At 38.0% G+C, this 23,197-nt stretch overlaps 1 protein-coding gene across 1 annotated transcript; it reads left to right on the top strand.

The window, feature by feature from the left end:
- Window positions 1-1,077: 1,077 nt before the first annotated feature.
- On the top strand, window positions 1,078-22,655 carry LOC149008999 (dynamin-2A-like). The gene is made up of 22 exons (XM_089160470.1): window positions 1,078-1,582; window positions 6,196-6,246; window positions 6,352-6,472; window positions 6,992-7,084; window positions 8,447-8,508; window positions 8,745-8,862; window positions 9,009-9,351; window positions 10,080-10,227; window positions 11,768-11,869; window positions 11,965-12,084; window positions 13,161-13,244; window positions 13,388-13,515; window positions 15,161-15,245; window positions 15,422-15,569; window positions 17,415-17,491; window positions 17,615-17,671; window positions 18,373-18,514; window positions 18,625-18,773; window positions 19,079-19,192; window positions 19,295-19,362; window positions 19,474-19,643; window positions 21,349-22,655. Exons 1-22 carry the CDS (start codon window positions 1,442-1,444, stop codon window positions 21,603-21,605), a joined length of 2,778 nt encoding a protein of 925 aa, XP_089016596.1. The 5' UTR covers window positions 1,078-1,441; the 3' UTR covers window positions 21,606-22,655.
- Window positions 22,656-23,197: the final 542 nt, after the last annotated feature.

Genomic DNA, 23,197 nt, shown 5'->3' with positions numbered 1-23,197 from the left:
GATCCAAGATGACACATTTATGGGGATTTAGCTTATTTCATTGGAAAATCTCCGAATGAGTGCCCAACGAGTAATTAAATTTTGTATAAATATTATCTCCACCCAACTTGTCCGTCAAACCATCGTTCTGATATCACAAAGGTTGCCCGTGGCTGACATAGGCAGATATTGTATAAGACCTGTAAATGGATAGGCAAAATCCGCCTCCGAATTCGCATTTGTATTGTCCATCATTTTTATTTTTTTACAGAAAAATATATGTATTTGTCTGCTAAGCAACCGGATTCATATTTGGATAATTGTTTATTTGATTGGATAAATATCCGGATAGAGTAAAATATTCAACATTTGTTCTCTGAAAATGGATGATAATCGAATTCGAAAACCAATAATTGGTATCCGGATAATCGAAAATAAAAAATTATCCAGTTAGAGTAAAATATTAAACACTTTTATCTAAAAAATGGGCTAATAATCTAACTCGGAAACTAATAATCAGTAATCGGAAATGAAAAATAAAAAAGTGGCAATCACCAATCAATAATTGGATATCGAATTGGATTATTATTGGATTTTTGATAAAATTCCGATTCTAATTATGATGCCTTTTCTAAATTTTTGCTCGTTTGATTTTGGATATCAGTTTTGGTAATCGAATTTAGATCTAGTTATTGGTGTATCCAATCCAATCTGTTTACATCTTGCTATATCAAGCCTTATGTGAGTGTGGGAAAATCGTGGATGAATGTAGAGTGTCCTAGTAGGACTGTAGGTCGGGCATTGTATTGGCTCAGACAACAACAACTTAACAACGTGCGAGTTTGTTGTGTGATACCTGATACGAGAAGCTCCACGCTATTAAGTAACTTCCAATGCCTTGCTTACCGTCCGATAAAGCGCGTGTTGACGAAGGCAACCTTAAAGGGTATTACACGAGAACGCCCAAAAGTATCGTAAAATCCTAACCAATCAGAATATTTCTCATGGAATAAAAGAAATACTTAGAGCTGTTTCTTGGAAAAAAAAGACAAATATTAATTAGTAAAAATTGTGTCCGGCATTTGAAAAGTGTGCGTGCTACTTGCTCCGTTTCATTTTGATTTCAAGAGAGAGAGATTTAAAAAGAGAGGATTCCGCTTCTCTTCTTCTCAAGTTTTTCTTCAATAGTTATTGTCATTTTTCCTTATTCATTTCTCCTTCCCTCTTCGGTGGTGGTGGGGACTGGGGGGAGAGTTCTTGTTACGTCACATTTCCTAACTTCTGAATCTTCAAAATTTCAAACCCTGATCTGGATCTGCTCCAGTCTCTGCTAATTCTAGGGTTTGCTTTACAATCTCCGGTGAATCTGAATCCACTTGTTATCGTGCTTCATCGGTGTTAATTTAATAGGTTTTCTAGTTTCGATCTCTGTGCTGCTTCTGATTTTCTGATCGGAGAAGCCATGGAGGCGATAGAGGAGTTGGCTCAGCTGTCCGATTCGATGCTGCAGGCTTCTTCTTTGCTTGCCGATGAAGATGTTGACGAAAACACACCGTCGAGGAGAACGTCTACTTTCCTCAACGTCGTCGCCCTTGGCAATGTTGTAAGTTTATATGGCCCTGGATTTTTCTTCCGGTTTTGTTTCGATTGGATCGGATTGGTTCGAATTTTGTTTGTCTCTGGTTGGTTGATTAGGTCCTGTATTTATTTTGCTAGATCTTTGGATCCAGTTTTCCATTCTGTTTCAGGAATCCTTACGACTGTTTTTTCTCTTTTAAATAATAATTTATATCAGTGCAGGATGAGTACTTAACAATGGGAGGAGTGGAAACTTACCCGCGTAATTAGAAAATGAGATATTAAATTTTGTGAAAATTGCACAGTTGTAATGTGCTGGAAATAAGGTTACATGGGATGCTACGATTGGCAAGTCTTAGTTGATCGACTGCCGTCAATTAGGGATTCAAGTGCTAATTTGAATCTATTACGCTCGAAGATGTGGCAGATAAATGTCGTTATATGTACTGATTATAATTTTGTTTTACCTTTAATATTTTCGAGGGGCAGCTGACCTGTTTGATTATACATCTCTGTTTTCTGGATAGATCTCGGGAGGTGGAAATGAGGAAATACAGGCCGGATTTAAAGTAATTGAAGTGCCCCAATTCATTCTTGAAAAAGAAACACCTTCTGTCACATAACGATAGTTAGTTGCTTGGACTATGGTAGTGGATACCACTTGAAGTTCTAGTTGTAGTGGGTAAAATGAATAAAGAGTATCTTTAACTTGGATTGTTCTATTTAGTAGAATTCAAAGGTTTTAACGAGATTTTCTGGCAGAGATAGATTTCTATCTTATATTTTTGATTAATGGTGAAGGCACTCCTTTGTTGATTCAAGTTTATGAAAATTTGCTTAAACAATCAATTAGTGCATTTGCTTTTCATAGCAAAGCTTGTTTTCAGGATCACTTTCTGGGCTGTTTGCAGCATTTGCATTATTCTACTGGAGAACCGTTTCGGCCTCCAATTGGGTGCTTCCTGGAGGACACTGGGTTAGGATTTGATCCCTGAATTCGAGGTTAAATGATGGCCATATGAGAGAATTTCTGATTGCAAGATCTCCTTTTCCATTGGGCTGTTTTCTTTTTTATGAGGAAGTATGTTCACTAAATACACAATTCCACCCTTCCTCCACACCTTTGATTCTGGGTTTGCACTTTACTTGATTCCTTTCCAAGATTGCCCCTTTTGGTTGTTGGTAATTTTTTTTATCCCTATCAATTTTATCTGCCAAAATTTTCTCTTTAAATAAGGTTTTATCGCTGAATTGCCACCTTCAGTTTAAATCTTCATTCTTTAATATACTGTACAAATTTTTTTTTTTGACAATTTACACTTTGGTGGGCCCCATAGCAACCTGAATTTGGGATTTTGAGTCCATGGTTGCATCAATTATGTGTTAAATATTTGGCATTTTTGAAGGGAAAAAGGTGAAGGCATTGCTTGGTGCATCGGTCAAGTGCTTATTTACTGAATACTTGGTCATGGGTTCATGTCCTGGAAAGAGTGTAAGGCTGAGTACATTTTGACCTTCCAAAGACCCTGCTAAACGTGGAAGCGCTGTGCAGTGGATACAAAAATTTTAAAAGGAAAAGGGTAAAGAAAATGAAATCTAAAGTACTGGTTGGTGCAGGTTTGGGAATCCTAATATAAGTCTAGAGATTAAATGAATTTAGGTTTGGAAAGAAATACTGTCACAAAACTCACCATATGCATTCAGAAAGTCAGATTTTAATAGCAACCAAAAATGATCTTCAAAATACAATTGCAGAAAATTCATTTTAGGATTTCATTGAAATATGGTAAAAGTTACTTGATAGATAGTACCTTCCTTTACTACCCTGCAAGCTGGAAATGCTGTGACCAAGTGCTTGGTGACTTCCAATCTCCAAGACTGTACCCTTAGTGCCATGTTGTTACTTGATGAATCTACACTGTGTCTGAGCTTAAGACTTAGAGCAATGGTGGGAAAAAAAAAGGGGTAGCAGCCTAAGAGATAAGAGAGAAGAGAAAGCAGTTTTGGCTTTGGACCGACTTGCATTCAGTCTTAAGGTTTGAAAGGAATCATTCATGCTGCAGAGAATGGAGAAACTCTCACAGGTTTATTCATCATTCATTGTCTTACCTTTCAAAAATTGTCTTTTAAAACTCAATAGAAAATAAGGGAAGGAAATATTTCCTAATGACTACTTTTCCAGTAGTAACCCCCTTCAATACTAGTAACTAATAATGTTGACACTAAATAAAATAATTACAAAAAAAAAAAAAACCCTAAAAAAAAGAACAGTGCAAATCGAGTCGTACATCCACACGGGTTGAAAATAAACATCTCACCAAAATGAGGTCAGATATTTCTGTGAATGTCAGCTTCTCCTCTGAAATGTCCTAAATCCTGTGTGATGTCCTTATCATTGGTTGAACATGGGAATGACATTTCTTAACTAAGGAAGCAGATGGACTGATGATAATGGGAACTTTTTGCTGTCTTTCTAGCTGAAATTGGCAGATTGGTCTTCTGAGTTCTGATGCTGAGTAAAAGTTGCGCTTGGTTGTAAGATCTCAATAAAGAGGTTTGCAAAGAAACCAATTAGAAAGATCAACTCAAAAAAATATATTTACAGTTCAAAGTTAAAATGCCTAGATGACCATACAGTTCAGGTGACTCCAAGGGACAGAAGATATGCCTTTCAGTTGTCCTCAATCCAGGAGACATGATCCATGCTTTTATGGTTTTAGCAATCTACCGTCCTTCATTTCAATATCCAGATTGAACTTAAACTAATTTTCCTTCCCTTAGATGATCATTTCAAATCCTTTCATCATGCTTAGTTGGATCAAATTTCTAGCGCCCATTGTCTATTTTTTTTTTCTTCTTTTCTTTCCATTATGGAGGTTAAGAATTTATTGCTCCTTGTCATAATTCTTGGTGTGCTACCGTAGTGAGCAATAATAGGTTTGTCTTTGCACTTTTGAATTGTCATTGTCCTTATTTATTTATTTTTAGGTTTTTTTGGTTTTCTTGGCGTGTTTTTTTTTTTTTTTGGGGGGGGGGTACACTTTTTATCTTTCCTCTTCTGGTGTTTAGAGGTGGTTGGTGCAACAGCAAGGTTGAAACATTACCTAGTGATCACAGGTTCAAGTCCAGAAACTGCCTTTGTGAAAGCAGGTTAAGAACATAGTCAGTAGTAAGGAAACATGGAATTTGTGATATTTGATGCTCTGGGTTGGTGTTTAGTTATTATTATGGTTAAGAACTCAGTTTCAGAGCCCAACTTAGTCTGCCAAAAAACTGAAGAGCCAGATCTCCCGAGATACTAAGGTATCCGGGATGTTAATTTCAATGCCATCTTGTCTTGGAAGTGCAAAAAAGGAAAAATTACCGAGATCCAATTGGAAAGATGAAACACAAGTATGGCATGTTATCCTATTCAGTAGCAGTTCAATAATTTTATTGATTTATATTTATAAAGGTTTACATTTCATCTTCTTGAGGACCTGTGTCGTAGAACCTACCCCCAGCCCTCTAATGCTCCTTCTATTCACTGACATTGATTAGTTAGCTGGCTACATCTTAAAATGCTGCATAGATCCAGATTAAGATCAATCGGATCTTAAGCTCTGAACTTTTAGCCATTTGTTGCAAATAATACTGGCTCATGGAGAGAAATTTATGGATTTGACAATTGGAAGTTCAATTTTTTAGGCATATATGCTCCTAGCGGATTGAGCAGTTGTTTTGATTAATGAGTTGTGTGCTGTTTGTATACGGGTTATGAGGTCAGCAATGGATGAGTAATGCTGACTTTGTAATGTATATTATCTGACATTAACTTAAACCTTTGAGAACATTTTGGCTAGTGATTTTACCTTCTGTCTGATGAATGTGACTGTGTTGAAGTGATGTAGACCAGCCCATGAAAGGATGCGAACTTCAGGTCCAGCGATGTTACAAAGTTTGATTAATTCTTAGGTCTGCAGGAAATTTTTAAACATGAACATGAAGAAGGGAAGAAGAAGATAGGAGAGTCTCTCACAGACTTGTGTCTGATCCATTACCTCTCGCTGATGGCATCTCACCATACTCTCAAAGAGCAAAGCACAGGATCTATGATTTCTGTTTATAATTTTGTTGACAGGGAGGGAGCCCCTTATAAACTCATAGAAAACTTAAAAACAGACTTAAAACACTAAAAAGAGCGGCCTTACTCAGTCCTTAACTAATTGACATAAAACTGATTAGAAAATTAAAATAATGAAAATAACTGACTCAAGACATGACTCCTGACTAAATGAAGTAAATCCCATATTCCTGTTTTCCTACTTTCCTCCCATATTTAAAGCCCATTAGATTGGTTCATTACAAAGAAATCCCATGGGCTCAAAGGTCCAGACCCATGTAACCCAATCCTGGGTTTATGTAGAATAACTAAAGCCCTCTAGGTGACTATTGACTAATCTGCATCATAAAGTCAAGTCTATTTTGATAGTTGGTTTAACAATTTCCCAGAAAAAAGTGGATTCTGTGGTAATTTAATATGCACTTAGAACAGTTGGCTTAATGAAACTAGCAATTCAGCATTTTTTTTTGTGTGACTTGATTTGATGTAGTTCTCGTCACATTCTTTTGATTCTTCCTTGCCCATTATATTTTCAGGGTGCTGGTAAATCTGCAGTTTTAAACAGTTTAATCGGACATCCTGTTCTGGTGAGTTGCATGTTGTCATGGTCTTGTTCTTGGAATATACTTTTTGAGTGTTTCACATTCATTCTGCTATTTTAACTGCTTTGTTTTCTTGAATATATTTATCAGCCAACGGGTGAAAATGGTGCTACCCGGGCTCCCATCAGTATTGATCTGCAGAAGGATAATTCCTTGAGCACCAAAGCTATCATCTTACGAATTGATAACAAATCTCAGCAAGTTTCTGCAAGTGAGGGCTCTTACCAAACTGCTACCTCTTAGTGTTATGCTTGTTTTTTTATTCAAGTGACTTCTATTTGGTGTGGTTTATGAATATACTGCGTATAGTTGTCATGGCACCAAGATCTGGCCTGTCGCCACCGTGCTGCCTAGTGGCCCAGGTGGGTGCCCCCAAGGTATTTTCATATTTTATATCCTGGGGGTACATTTTCCAGGCACATATGTATGCTGAGATATAAAAGTCAGGATATAAGACATCAGGGGTTTCAAGTATTACTGTTGACTTGTGTGAATGAGAGAATGCTTCAGATTTATAATACGTGGAGGACCCATGGCTGGTGTTTTGGATCTGGACACACACAAGGTGGCTGATTGCATAGTGTCTCAATGCTTGCATTGCCTCTTGGGTGCTGCCTTTACCAATGATGACCTTGAATACAATTGAACCAAGCATGATATTTTTGACTTTCTTCTTCTGATGTTTCATATCTTGGGTATTTCTAATACGTTTGTTTTGTGGTGGTGATAGGTGCTCTTCGACATTCTCTACAAGATAGGCTGAGTAAGGGTTCTACTGGCAAGAGCCGTGATGAAATATACTTAAAACTGCGTACTAGCACAGGTTAGATCCTTCATTACTGTGTTGTGTGGTATAATTTTTTTTAATGTGGTGTTTGCAATTCCTGCAAAGAGGGGAATCCGAAAAGTTTATGTAATGCAGTTCTGGATGGGTGTTGATCATGCCTGGGGAGTAGATACGCTGTCTTTGTACTATTAGTAGCTATCGCCAAGTGGCTGATGAAGTACTGAATGAATGTGATTGGGTGAGTTATGAGTATGCTTATTTCATAATGAGAGTTAAGTATAATGCTTTAATGCTGATGCCTTGCCATAAAGGCACACACATCAGCTGAGTCACATGCTTCATGTACCCAGCAGGGCCAGCACCATGATATGTCAAACTACTAATTTATTTGAAATAAAATGCCAATTACAATGTGATTAGTTGTGCTCTCTTAATTTGAATTTGAAATTTACATTTGGTCAGAGTTCTGGGTTTCATTGGGATTGTGAGTTTGTTTTAGCAATATCATGGTTGAAGGGGATTTGCTCATTTAGTCAGAGAATTAATTCCGTCAGCCTCCTTAGCAAATGTTTCACTTGGATGCCAAAGGAGAGAAACAAGCTAATGGGCTTAGCTTATTTAGCATATTCTGTCCTTGATTATGTTTTGTGATTTTATGCTTATGAGGATGTAGCTTTCCCCTACCCTTGTGCTTGTTGTTTGTTCTATGTTTTTTTCTTGTGGATGAAAAATTATTGTATGTTCTATTAATGGTTTGTCTGGTTTATGTTTTGACTGTATTGGTCCCTTCTGCCCTCCCCCACCCCAACACCCCCCCTCAAAAAAAAGAGCCCACAATTGGAAAAAGCCTTCCCAGGCTTTCTCTGTTTCTAGTATGTGATAGATTTCCTATTCTTTTCTCTCTCCCCCCCCCCTCTCTCCAAAAAGCGTTGCCAGGAATATGCATTTGTTTGACTGGTGAAGTTTGCCAGTGACTTGGCTGAGTAGTTAGCTAAGGATGAGTTTCTAGGCCACATTGTAGGGGCTTGTCTATTTGGTAGTCTCTGTCATAATTCTTGTGGGTTTTTGAATCCCACTGGAGTAGTCATTGTTGTGGTAATTGTAGTCTGCTTTACTGTTTTGAGGTTGCAATTGGTTGAAGTAAGATCTTGGTGTCAGGAGCTTCCTAAATCTTTGTTCTTGCTAGGACTGTGGTGCCTTGCATTCCCCGGAATCTGCACTAAACTAGCAAGGGCATATTGGTGGTTCATAAGTGTCTTGTTTATCGCCTACAATGAGGGTTCTATCGTGTGAGCAAGTCCAATGGTGGCATAATTCATAAATGGGCCTGCTGATGCATTGTTAAATGTTTGATGTAATGTTCTTTAGCATTTCAGCTTACATAATTTTTTCCCGCAGCTCCGCCATTGAAATTGATTGACTTGCCTGGATTGGATCAACGGATTATGGATGATTCGATGGTTAGTGGCTACTAATCTTATTACTTTTCAATCACAGGGATGTAATGCTTCACAGTTTGCTTTAATAAACAATGCTTTTTGTTGTAGTCTCTTAGACTTTGTTAAATGTTTTTTGTCCTTTTGTTGATTCTAAGCTCCTTCCCATTCTTCTTTTATGTTAATATATTTTGCATTCCACCCCCTCCCCCTCTTAAATAGTTAATTGAAGGTCTTATTTTCTTGAGCTTTTATTTCAGATCAGCGAGTATGTGGAACACAATGATGCAATTGTGCTAGTAGTGGTACCAGCTGCACAGGCACCTGAAATTTCCTCATGTCGTGCACTAAGAATAGCTAAAGAATTTGATTCAGAAAGTAGGGTGCAGTTGACCTTACAGCTTTACAGCTTTATAACTTTACAAATGTTGAAAATTTGTGTTATGCTGCATACATTCCTGCTAGATATTACATTTCTCAATTTCTTGTAACAGACCTAATTGCTTTTATCTCTTATACTGTAGGTACTAGAACCGTTGGTGTTATCAGTAAAATAGATCAAGCAGCTGCAGACCCAAAAATCCTTGCTGCTGTTCAAGCCCTGCTGCTAAACCAGGGCCCCCGTAATACATCTGATATTCCATGGGTTGCTTTAATTGGCCAATCTGTCTCCATAGCTTCTGCGCAGTCTGGATCTGTTGCCTCTGAGAACTCCTTAGAAACTGCTTGGCGAGCTGAGAGTGAGAGCCTCAAATCTATTCTTACTGGGGCCCCTCAAAATAAACTTGGCAGAGTCGCTTTAGTGGACACCCTTGCTCGCCAGATTCGTAAGCGTATGAAAATCAGACTGCCGAATCTCCTTTCTGGGTATAAGCTTTCTCCAACTTATATGTTTTCTTTTTCATTTATGTGGCGCACACTGTATATACAGTTTTCTGTAATCTATGGTAACTTCGTATCCTATTGTATTCTTTTCTGTTTCTTGTGGATTGATAAAATGTTTGTATATTTGTAAGAAAGTGTTGCTTATCTTTTTCATTATCTCCATGAGTAATGAACTTATGTTTGTGAGACCCATTTCCAGGGTGAGGGATGTGGCTTCCATATATACAGTATGTTCTTCCACTTTGAAGTCTATGTGAAATGTTTGTTCTTGGTGTGCAAGTCTTGCCTGCATTTACTTTTGTCTCCATGACTTATGAACTTGTATTAGTAAAATATTTTGCAAGTGTAAGGAAGTAACTTCCCTATATATGGTATCTTCACTATCTTGCTCTCACAAGAATCATTCAATGTCAGTAACATTTCTTTTTTTTCTTTTCTTGTCAATCATTTCTGTAATGTGAATCAATGCTGATGCAAAGGGGGCCTCTATTCTACACATTTCTCCCTCTGAATTGGATAAGACAGGCTTTGGTTTATGGAGACTATCCTTATCTTATTCAGTATCAATTTTAATTGCTAAAGATTGTCAATTGACTTCTCTCATTCACAAGTTTCGTCCAGTGACTCAGTGAGTGGGTGTATAAGGTTGGGAGGTTTTATCTATACTTTCAAACTCAAAATTAACACCTTTATTTTTTGAAACTTTGCAGGCTTCAGGGTAAGTCTCAGGCAGTGGAGGATGAGTTATTTAGGCTTGGTGAATCAATGGCAAATAGTGCTGAAGGAACAAGAGCTATTGCTTTAGAGCTTTGCCGTGAATTTGAGGACAAATTTCTTCAGCATATTGCTCACGGTGAGGTGAGCATAATATGCATAGATACTATACATATCTATCCATCTATTCCCCTTTTCAAAGTGATAATAGTTAAATGCAGCATTGGTTAGTAATGACCTACTTATGTTCAACATTGTCATGTCTTATTTTTGCAGTTAAATGCATTAATCATTTGGATTAGCAGTTATCTCTAACTAGCTTTGTACAAATCCTCATGCATGGTCATGGTATTAGCTTAATTTGTGAAAATTATCAAGGCTAGGAAGTGTTGGTTCTGTAAAAAGAGGATGGTGATCTCCAAACCCTGCACATTTAAAGAAAATGTAATAACTTAAATGACAGTTTTTATAAAGGAAAACCTTAAACTGTCATTGCTGACCATATTTATTGACTTAAGTTGGGAATAACTAATCATGTCCAGCTGCTTTTGGACTAACTGGTAAAGGGCTTAGGGTTTGGACATATAGAAGTGGGTAAGGGAAATCAGCGGTTGAAAGTTCCATGTCCAATATGGGAGTGGGAGGTTTTAATTTGAAAGAGTTCTGCTAACTGAAGGATATATTTGTTGACTTAAGTTGGGAATAACCAATCATGTCCAGCTGCTTTTGGACTAACTGGTAAAGGGTTTGGACATATAGAACTGGGTAAAGGAAGTCAGCGGTTGAAAGTTCCATGTCCAATATGGGAGTGGGAGGTTTTAATTTGAAAGAGTTCTCCAGGAACAACCAATACTGTTTGGTTACTTTCTCTAAAATTTGGGTTAAGATCTGGCGCCAAGTAAATTAGGAGGATGAGAAAGAGAAGGGAAGGGGCATTTGATGAATTGATGGATATCTTCTTTTATTTTTTTCCAGCTATTTTCCTGGAAAATAAAAGGTGCATTTTCAAGTTTCAACCATTATATTCCCCACTATTTTCTTCAAGTGGATGGATTCGTCTTTTTTATTATTATTATATAAATACAGCCTTCTATATAGCTACTACTTATTCATCATCAAAATTTTAAGGGAGAGGTATTTCACTTTGTATAGATATATTTTGAACACATTTATCTGGTATGCTACATAAATACTTGCCAAGCAAGCTGGAAGCTCACTGGTTTATCTTCTTCTTCCCCCCTCCCCTCCCAAGTAGGGGCAGATAAATTTTGGACCCAGCCTAGTTGAAGGATGAGTGATGTGACCAATTTGGTTACTGCATTTTTAGGTGGATAAATTCTGGTAGGAGAACTACATTATTAGTGTTTGGTACTGGCCTGGTTCTGGGTATGTGTCAAGGGGTTGGATTTGCCTTTTTGCTTGCAAATTAGATAGCATGCAGTCTTGCAACTTGATTATTATTTCTGTGGTCCTCAGAACATTTTACAGGTCTGTATGTGAATTTGGTTGTGGAATGAGTCATCAAGATTTGTCATGAAAATGATTGTGGTCCGGAAACCTGTCTCGTGCAAGTGCAATTGGGCCTCTCTTGTTCAGCTTTAAAACAGTATAAAATTCTAGTTAGTCAGAACTGGTATGATGATATCCAGTACTACATGTTGAGTTTTACGAGTTCTCTTTGCAGGGTGCTGGCTGGAAAGTAGTTGCAAGTTTTGAGGGTAACTTCCCTAACAGGATCAAGCAGCTTCCCTTAGACAAACATTTTGACCTCAACAACGTGAAAAGGGTATCTGTTCTTCCTTTGACCTCTATTGTTGTATTGTCTATCCATCAAATTTCTATGCTTTTATTTATTTATGTCCCTTTTTCATACTTTTGCAGGTTGTGCTAGAAGCTGATGGGTATCAACCATACCTTATATCTCCAGAAAAAGGTTTGCGGTCTTTGATAAAGAGTGTCCTGGAGTTGGCAAAAGAACCATCACGTCTATGTGTTGATGAGGTAAAATTAGTTGGCTGATGTTGAAGCCCTTTCTTTTACTTCCTGTTTTCCGCTTATTCTTGTGAATTGAACTCTCCTAGTGGGCCGATGTTGAAGCCCTTCCTTTGCTTTCCTGTTTTTCTGTTATTCTTATGAACTCAACTCTCTGTCGAAGATCCATTTTTACCCCTTTTTTGGGAGGTGTGTGCACTTTACACGAAGTGCCAACTCATCTTAACACTCAAGTCCCATGCTTGTCTGGATATGCAGATTGAGAAAGAGATTGTATTAAAAAAACTCTTTTAAGTTCTTTACCTCTTTACGAGGCAAGGTTGGTACCCCTCTTTACCCCATTCTGGGGTGCATGAGGCATATGCATTGGTTAACGTATTTTGTATTTCGTCTCTGTTCCCCCCTTCCATCTCTTTTGTTGGGTGGGGGTCTAGGAGCTTCATACTACTGTTGTAAAGACTCAGAAGTGTACTCACTGCTTTTTCTTCTCCCTCCTCCCCCCCCCCCCCCACCTTCTTCCCTTTTCTCTTTATTAGTTTATTATATGGTTGCCAGCTTATCTTTGGTTAATTGCAACTGTATGCTACTGCTGAGGAATCAAAGGAAGGTTCAAAATTATATACATATATATAACATATCATTACTAAAACCCTAAGGGGATAGATAGAATGAGGATAGGTGTTTTTTTTTAAGGCCTAAAGGAAGTCAAGATTCTTAAAATATTCAAGATTTTTCTGAGCGACTAGACATTGGAAATTCTATATATTTTTTCGGCGTGCTTATCATCTTGATTCTCAAGTTTTCTGAGACACTTCACAGTTTTTTAGGCAATGCTTTTCATTGATTATTGGCATTTGTTCTTGTAAAGATTGTCCCAACTAAATTGAGGTTAGACTGATGTTCTTACTGTCAAGTCACTATGTTTTAATTGCAGCCTTATATTTCTTGTAGTAGTTTGCTTTGTAAACCGTTGGGTCGACTTCATATCCTAGTGTTTATCTCATGGAATGTGCTTGGAATTCACTTTGTTGTTTTCCTTCTCTCAATGCTATTTCCTCTGAAATTTTTTGGTGTGACTGAATCAGGTCCACCGCGTCCTAGTTGATATAGTTTCTGCTGCGGCAAATGCTACACCAGGTCTTGGAAGATATCCCCCTTTTAAGCGAGAGGTAATTGTGAGTTTTCATTTAGCACCCTTCCCAGGGGGTGGGAAAAGGGGTAACCTGTGCTCCTTATTCCTCCTCAACCCACCAGACAAAGTTTTCTATAATTTGTCTTGCTCAAATTATTCCCTACATGCAAACGAAATCAGGTTGTGGCAATTGCAAGTGCTGCATTGGATGTGTTTAAGAATGAGGCCAAGAAAATGGTTGTTGCATTAGTTGATATGGAGCGTGCCTTCGTTCCTCCTCAACACTTCATCCGTCTTGTGCAGAGAAGGTATGCTTCACATCATTGTTGAAACTAACCGGTGATCACCACATGTAATTCTTTGTTTGTGCTCTATCCATTAACTGCTATGTGCATCCGTGTCATGGAAATCTTCGTACTTTACTCTATAAATTGAATAATTGAAATGAGGATCTATTTGTTAGGGAAATCTGGAATTTGGGAAGAAGGAACATAAATGGACTACTATCTGATGCACATAAAGAACTAGGTTATTTTACTATTTAATTCGAATGAGTTCATTGTGTTGATTTCCACAGCCTGCTCTTAGCAGGCCTATTTACAAATGGTATTGCCAGCCTTCCTGGAAGTTTTGTTAAAAACAGCCCAGTTTTCTGTTTGCTAGTGGTCAACCTGCCAATCTCATACAACAAAGAAATGCCAGTTGCATGATGTCTTCCGGCTTCTTGGTCACTATTAATCTGAAGTTGTGAGTGGGGTGGCTGAATTGTAATTTAACATGACTTAAGTAAAGGGTAAAACACATGGGCTAGAGGACTATTTTTTAAGCTGAACGCTAAAATAGAGTATGGCAATATAGGCGAGACGATTTGTTTAAATAAGGTGACTTATCCTTTAATCTCCAAATATGTCTGCTTCAGCCTTTGACAAACAGAAAAGAAATCAAAATTTCCAAAATGGAAGCCTGGGCTGTTTTCAATCCACCGAACTCCTCTGATTTCCCAACCGCAGTACAATTTTCGGGGAGCAATGGTTACCCAATATCTATCGACTTTACGCGGCCTCCAACCTGGACAGCAAGCAAGAAGTTCAGGAAAATTTCTGCACCATGAACCTGGCTTAAAGATCGAATGAGATCTCAAGTTCTGATCAGCACTCCCAACAGAGATCAGATCTTCATTGAATCTGGTGTGATGATTTGTTTCATTCGCAGTATTGACCTCGTAAATTCTCAAACTGACCTGAAGAGTGTTAGTAGATATTGACGCCAATTGTTGGCACCGTAGATCACATTAGAAGTTAGAAAAGAGCATTGGGAAGAAGAGATTTAAGAATGATCAGATGGGAGGCAGACAATTAGGGATGGTGAAAGAGGTTGGATGACTGTTGGCAGCAGCATGAAACAGTTTAAATAAAATCTCTCTCCACTGATTAAAATTTTACTACTAAACTATCAGAAAATAGAAAGCTAAAATAAATAATAGGTTACATTATTAACCTTAATTTAATCTAAGCCTAATGTCTCAAAGAAGCATTAGTGAGGGAAAAAGTATTCTCTGGTATTAGTTCATTGTTCCCAAAGAAGTGTTGGATTTACAGATCTGAGCCCTGATTCTTGGGTTTTTAGGATTGAAATCAGTGAGGACTGGTATGATGTCTGATACCCTGTTTTGAAACCTTGCTGTCAGTACTAGTTTTCTCCTCTTTTCTCCTTTCTGCATAGGTGATGTCTGATACCCTGTTTTGAAACCATGATGTCAGTACTAGTTTTCTCTTCTCTTTTCTCCTTTCTGCATAAGTGAGTCTCTTTGTAATCATTCTATCGTGATAATACTAAATATATGTCTTATTGTAATTGTGTCTTTTAACTTCATTATCTATCCATGCCTTGTCCTGTTATTCTGTGTGCTCTGGAAGTCTTCAGTATCTGATTCATCAGCAATGTTTTCACTAGGATGGAAAGGCAGCGGCGTGAGGAAGAGGTGAAGACCCGATCATCAAAGAAAGGGCAAGAGGCTGAGCAAGCCATACTAAACAGGGTATTGGGCCTTCCTCTTTATCTTACAGCATTGAGCTGATGATATCTGTAAGAATGATAGAAATCTGATATCTTTCTTGAGATGCTAAATTTTGCATTTCAAGACTTCAAAGTTTTGATGTTCACCAGTATTCTGGGTTTAGTATACTACCTTAATCACATGTTCTATGTTTGTAGGCAACTAGTCCCCAAACAGGAGGTCAGCAATCTGGAGGAAGCTTGAAATCAATGAAAGAAAAACCTGAAAAGTCGGAGAAGTCGGAGAAGGATGGGCAAGAGACATCAGCTCTGAAGACTGCCGGGGCCGGTGGGGAGATAACAGCAGGTTCGTACATGTACTGTAATTAGATTGGGTAGTGAACTATAATTTTCTCAATCTGTGATCTAGCTAGGGTTACATTTCCTTATTTTTATCTTGGCAAACTGAAGAAAACCAATATAAGCATATGGAAACTTCCTGACAAATCCAGATGTTGAGCTGAAAAGACAGGAGAAAGCCCAAAATAGATTTGGAGGAAACAACCCAAAGCACAAGCACTAAAACTTTAAAATGGCGAGTCCAAATTTCAGTTGTCCCCTTCACTCACCTCCCGTCTTCTCAACTGTATAGGAGAGATTCTGCTTAGTATTTGAAATCCTAGCTTGTGGAATTGGTTGAAGCAATCAACTCCTTGTTGGTGAGGAGCTCACGAGGTTTCACGAAGCTTCTTATCAACTAGGTTAAAGATATTCTTCTCCTTCAGGTTCTTCAAGTTTCAGACATAAGATGCTGATGCCGTTGGAAGACTGCATGCAATTACACAGCAGAATCTCTAGAAAACTGAAATTTCTGACCTAAATCTGTCCAATCCAATTATTAGAATCCTCTAGGATTTGGAGCATAGCCATCATCTGTACACCCTTTTCCCACTCTATTTTAGTTACGGCCCCATCCAACTACTTCAGCCCTGATTCTTAATAAACCTAAATCCTTCCCAAAATACTGTAGTTGTTTTAAAAACTTAATTTTTCATAAACCTATTCCCAACCATGAAAATTGTTCCCAACTTGAAACAATCCACTGTACCTCATCCCACACAGTCACCCTTGATATTTTCAGAGAATTTATCCTGAACCTCTAATTGGGATCCTCCATCTGAAAAACATTTCAACTCATGGAAAATATTGGAAACCATCCAAATAAACCCACACATTGTTAGGCAGCAATATTCCATCCCATATGCTATTGTGAAAATTACCCTCACAGTTTAAACTTTGGGCCCGTAGTCATTTTAAATCGAAGTCCTAATACACTCTAATTGATTTTCGCTAATTCTACACATAAATTAGTGCAACTTAAGCTGGTTCTGTTGAATTCCTATTTATTGACCTTAGTTATTGCAAGCTACATCATTTTCCTTTCATTAGTGTCTCAAACAAGAAACCAAATGCAGGTACATTGTTTAGAGAGTGTAGTTTGGAATTTGTTTAGGTTAAGCCTTTTATTGGTGATGGTACTGAATCAAAGGATTTCCAGTCCTGATGTTTTTTGTGGGTTGGAGTTGGGCCTTGGTGGCTACTGGCTATTCTTTGTTGTTGTAGGATATGGTTGTCTGTACTATGTATTTATGTAATAGGTGTACGATAAATAACTACTTTGATTCTTCTCCAATAAACTATAAACTATTTTATAAAAAGGACAAGTGATGAAGTTAGAATTCTTGTCATGGCTACTCTGAAGTTGAACTTGATCGCAGCTTCAGATGTCTTTCAATTGATACAAACCAAAACATGGCTAGAAGTTGCAGTGATTTCCAATTGTGTAACAGAAAGTACATTTGCCTAGGATTGATCGTCACTAAAATCATCAACGCTTTGTGGGAAAAAGAATAAGTAAATAAATAGAAAAACATAACTTGGGGGAGTTGGGAAGCAGCCTCTCTGAGCAAAATATGAGTAAGGCTGTGTGCATTATGACTCTTCACATCCCACAGTGCCAGGGCACTTGGTGCATTGGGTATGCCTCTTCCACTCCCAACTTCCTCACTTGTGGATTAGAAGAGTTCTCTAGTGTGCATTCATTGTACATGTAGGACTTGTAGGTATACAATGACAACAGCTTGACCTCAGGGATTTTCGAATCATGCTTACGTATTGCTTTATTGTCTATGACAAACTTTTCTGTCTGCAGGCTTTTTATTAAAGAAAAGTGCAAAAACTAATGGCTGGAGCAGACGATGGTTTGTTTTGAATGAGAAAAGTGGCAAGGTAATGTAACATGCTAATCTCCGCAACATTATGCCTTAGATTCTTGGATAAATTTTATGTGCAATATAGATGGTGGTTGGTTTTTATTTTGTACTGAAATTTGACCTTAACCTTTTTGTGCAGCTTGGGTACACAAAAAAGCAAGAGGAAAGGCATTTTCGTGGGGTCATCACATTGGAGGTATTGTGCTCTGTTGGTATATTTGAAGTAGTTTGTATCCCTTTGTCTTGCTGGGGTGAGAGAGGGGGTGGGGGTGCTGGGATGTGTGGATGGTTTTGACTAATTGAAATCACATCCGTTTATTCCATTACAGAAATTATGATTATGGATTGGACTATGAATTTTAAAAGAGGCACTTGAAAAACTTTTTCTCTGTCCTGACTTAAATGCTGGTTGTATCTGGTGCCAAAGATGTTTAATTTTATAGAAAATGGCACAGGGCGTTGATGCTTTCCATTTTACATTGTATTCATGTAATCTACTGTATTTTATTGTCTTGTGATAAAGTGAAACATATACGTGTACCAGCTAAACTAGCTTTCTGCCACATTGTAGCACCTTTGAATAAAAAGGGCATCAAAGTGCAGGTGGCTCTACTGCAGGGTCTGGAGAGGCTCATAACATGCACAGCCTTACCCCTGCTTTCACAGAGAGCCTGTTTCCTGACTAGATCCTGATTCCATTGCACCAAGGCCCACCAGTATTGTAGCACCTTTATAGCAGTTCATTGAATGGTCTAGTTTGTGTTTATGTTTCCTTTATGTGGATGTTCAGATGCTGTTAGTATCAAAACTGAAATCCTCTAAATATTTTTATGCTACTTGTCTTATATCTGCATATATGTTGCTACTTGTCTTATATCTGCATATATGTTTTGGCAGGAATGTAATGTAGAAGAGGTTTCAGATGAAGAAGAATCTTCATCAAAAAGCTCTAAAGATAAAAAGTCGAATGGACCAGACAAAGCACCTAGCCTTGTGTTCAAGATAACTAACAAGGTGCCATACAAGACTGTTATGAAAGGTATGCATGCATGTCCACTTCTTGGTGTTTTGCCAGTAGGCTTCTGCTGCACATCCCCATTTCTCTTTCCTATTGATTTTAGGAATCCTCAATTTCTGTTAACTTTGCAGCTCACAGTGCTGTCTTGTTAAAGGCTGAGAGCATAGCAGATAAGAATGAGTGGATGAATAAGATAGGAAATGTCATCCAGCCATCCAGGGGTCTGGGTAAGGGGGAATCCGGTCTACCCATGCGTCAAAGTCTTTCTGATGGTTCTCTTGTAAGTTATTATTTATTGAATTGCTTCTTCAAGAATCAGTTGTATAGCTCAGCCTTGTATGGTTATTATGTTTTGTTCTAAATTCAGGCAATCCTTAGACCATGTAGGAAATACTTTTGTACTGATTGGATTCTTTTTTTTCTTACAGTTTTGGGGTTATCATTTATGAGATGTTAATTACTTATCATTGTTTTTTGCAATATAAGTTTACATATGCTTTCATGATTTTACTGAATTTATTTTGGTCAAAATAAATTTTAAGGAACAATGGTGGATAATTGTTTGCTGATTCGGCTAACATTCAGGATACGATGGTCAGAAGACCGGCTGATCCAGAGGAAGAGCTCAGGTGGATGTCTCAGGAAGTACGTGGTTATGTAGAAGCAGTTCTGAATAGTCTGGCTGCTAATGTTCCTAAAGTAAGCCAATTTCATCAGCTAAAAGCTTTCTTGTACGATTTTAAATCTGGTATTTGTATAGGTTGGTCTTATATCACCTGACTATTTTTGCTGGTTGAATAGGCAGTAGTTCTTTGCCAAGTGGAGAAAGCAAAAGAAGACATGCTTAATCAATTATACAGTTCTGTCAGGTACATGTTCTTGAGCACTTTGATCCTGTTGTAATGTTTTCTTTTTAAATCACTTGTGAAATGAGAACATTTTATAAATAATAATAAAGCCTATTTTCTTCACGTCACTAGTGCCCAAAGCATAGCAAGGATTGAAGAACTGCTGATGGAGGACCAGAATGTAAAGCGTAAGAGAGAGCGATGTCAGAAACAGTCCTCTCTTCTTGCAAAACTCACCCGTCAGCTCAGTGTCCATGACAATCGAGCAGCTGCTGCTTCCAGCTGGTCCAATGGTGGAGCAGGTACTAGGAGTTGATTCCATGATATACCATTTATTAAAAAAAGAAAGTTATTTTTATTTTATTTGCATAAAAAATGTTCTCTAAAGCTTATTTTCCTAGTTATGAAAAATATTTCTTGTATTTTCTTTATCAATTTCCTGTTGACTGTCCCTTTTGAAGTGGTGTTACTGTCTTAACTGTCCTGGCATTTCAGCCCCAGCCTCAGCTTGATTAGTGATTCTCACAACTAAATCCAACTAATTGTAGCAGCTAGAAGAAATCTTTTCAGCAATCCCAATCTATTTAGTTCTCTGTTAAAGGAGTTGCATCCCATTTATTCAGCAAAAGAGGAATGTCATTCCACTTTATTCTTACTCCAATTGTGAATAAGGTTGTTTTTACCATCTCCAAAAGATGAAACTGCTTCAAACACTATATCCTACAAGATATGTGCCACTTCAGCTATGAGATAGCTAGGAGGGTATTTTGGTATTGAGGCTATAACTATTCATTTTATTTGACTCGGTGCATTAGCATGATCCATGTGGAGGATCTAGAGGCAAGAATAGGAGGCCTGCATGGCATGGTCCTGGTCGCTGCCTAAATGGCTGGAATTAAGCTATGGGTGATTATATTATCAATAGGGTGTTCTGTTTTCATGGGTAACTTTGTAGAAGACATACTTGGGAGTTAAAAGTGATCATAAGAGTAGTTGTGATTAGATGTCTTGGTTTACAAGCTAGAATGGACTCCTGTTTTTTTTTATTGGTGTTTTAACTGGTTTGTGAGAAATGCACTAGGAGTTCAAATATAAGTTAGAAACTTCAAGAGCTAGAGTCTTATTACTTTCTCCTCGCCTTAAAACCACTTCCCCCCACCCCCACCCCCCACCCCCACCCCAATAAAAGAAATATATTAAAATAATAATTATAATAATAAATTAAAAAAAAGAGAGGAGGAAAAAAGAGAGTCCCGATACTTGGGGGGAAAACCTTTTTTTTTTGGGGGGGGGGGGGGGTTGCTGCTGCTAGGGTTTGTGGGTGGGTGTCAGGGATGGCGTTGATTAGCACATTTACAATTAAGACTTGAGTTTTCCCTGTTCTTATTCTCTAACTTTGTTATTGATTTCTAGTTCTTCTTTGTCTTCCATCAACCTGTTGAATTTCTTCACTAGTACTACTTTGCGCCATCTATGTTTTCTGATCATTACTTATTCATAATTCCGAGTTGCTGTTGCCTATTAGAGTAGTAGGTCATTCTGGTTCTTGGATCGCATTTCCTCTACTGCAATGTATCTTGGTTCTTGAATAGAAAGTGAAATTTCAGCATTGTCTATTTTCTTGCATCTGTTTGCAAAGTATTCCAGCTTCATTAGATAAGCTATCTTCCATAGTAAAATTAGAGATTTAGAGCATTCTAACTTGTATTTCTTTGGATATATAACTTCTTCCAAATTACTGCTATACTGATCATTTTGGTTCCTAATTTCAGTGACCAGATTCTGGTCCAAATTTGATTCCACTTTATGTTCTTCCTGATACCATTGCTGAAACTAAATAAATATCTAAGATATTGTCATGGTGTTTAGAGTACCAATTGTGTATCTGAGGTGTTAAGTACCCATCTTACCTTCAACTCAGGACTGGCAATGCACTAGCGGAAGAACTTAGCTTTTATTGTTGAGACTTATATTGTTTATTTTTTTTCTTCTTTTTTTTGGGAGCAGAGAGTAGCCCTAGCCCTAGAGCTGGTGGTTCGGCAGGTGAGGACTGGAGATCGGCATTTGATGCTGCGGCAAATGGATCAGTTGACCGCTCAAGTTCATATGGTGATTCTAGATTTGGATCCAACGGTCACAGTCGGCGGAATAGTGACCCCGCCCAAAATGGTGATGGAAACTCAGGTTCAAACTCTAGTAGCCGTCGTACTCCAAATCGCTTGCCACCTGCACCACCACAGTCTGGTTCAGGATACAGATACTAGCCAGCTTACTGTTTTGATCAGCAGTTGAGGTAGCGCGCATTCTTGGTGGTTAGCTGTCCACACCTACTCATCCCCATCGCCGATACGAGCAATAGTTCGGATCTGATCTGTTGAAGCTGCATTAGAGGAAGGAAAGCGTGGTGCTTGTATATAAGGACTGCTGTCCCAAGAATATTTTTCCTTAGTTTATAAACAATTGGGTTTCAAGGTATTTCTTGAAATCTGCTTATTCTATTCTTCCCTTCGATGTCCCCCTAACCTATCTTTTTTTTCTCTGTGGAGTTTTCTTTTCACTTTTTTTTTTTCCCCTTTTGGGAGTTGCGGTTTTGGGTATTGTAATGTATTCTGGTCCTTGTTGCAGAGAATTTTTTTTTTTCTCTTTTTTCTATTATTTTTTTGGGTTCCTTTCACCTGTTTGAGGGTAAGGATGATGTTATTGACGCTCGTTGCAGACCATTGGTCTCCATCCTGCTTCAAATTAACTGGGTTAAGGAAACATAAAAAACACGGCATGTTTGGCTGGGTCACTTTTTCCTTTTATCCTTTTATAGCCTAGCAGTTCTGAGAATCATCACAATACGGGCACGAGTATCATTCACATGTAGACTAAGGCTCAAGTATCATTCGCATGCAGACCAATTAAACCTAGATTTTTTTGCCAAGTGAGTTGATCAGTAACATCTTCTCGCATGCTTCAGTTATGGCTTAAAGGGGATGTGAGTGTTACATGGTCTCTAATGGTATGATAAGAGGTACACAATTTCCGGTTGTGAAGAAAACAGAAAACGATTCAAATCTGAGACTGACCTTCTGTTACCCAGATGGTCCCCTGTTACCCAAAAAACAATGAAACGTGCCTGCACACTTGTTTGCAGGTTAATTTTGAATCGATGAAATAGCAGCAAAGGATGTCAAACAGTGTTTTTGTGCTGCGGAAGATCCTAACCAGGTGGACAGCTTCATTCCAATTTTTTGACCTTAAATTTAGGACTACTGTTCACATGGCCCTCTAGGCATCTGGGAGAACTATAACCAGACTGATTTCCAGTTCGCAAAACAATGAGATGACTGGTAATTTCTTTTATTTTAAAACCACCAAAGGAATCACCATTGTGTCCTGAGGAGTTTTGGAATCAAGAACATTTTCCATATTGCTTTAAGTTCTTTTCCTTTGTCACAGCTAAAGATGTTAACAGTGGTTTTCAATCTTCAGGGTAAATATGAGACCAGAATTTCCTTTTTCAGGCTATCTAGCTTTATATTGCTTTCCAATATTCACAGGCCCTGGGGTGGACAGAAATCTCATTCTTCAGTGTCCACAAGCGACTAATATCATCTGCAGTAACAGGACTTTATAAAATGGCTTTTTCCCTGCTTCTGGTAGGCATTACTTTTCCTCATTCTTGCTGTTCTTAGGCCAACCAAGGAATCAATGTTGGCTGTTGTTAGCGATTTCTAAATAAATTTCCAATTTCATGCAAGGACATTCTCACAAGGAATCAATGTCGGTTGTTAGGGATTTTCTAAGTACATTTCCAATTTCATGCAAGGACATTCTCACGGTGTCAATCAAAAGAATACAGCCTATTTGA

The sequence above is a fragment of the Hakea prostrata genome, chromosome 7 (assembly GCF_041222555.1).
Source record: "Hakea prostrata isolate BN-2017 chromosome 7, UWA_Hpros_2, whole genome shotgun sequence".
Taxonomy (NCBI): Eukaryota; Viridiplantae; Streptophyta; class Magnoliopsida; order Proteales; family Proteaceae; genus Hakea; species Hakea prostrata.
Note: the sequence above shows the minus strand (reverse complement) of the source record. Positions and strands in the feature narration are given on the sequence as shown.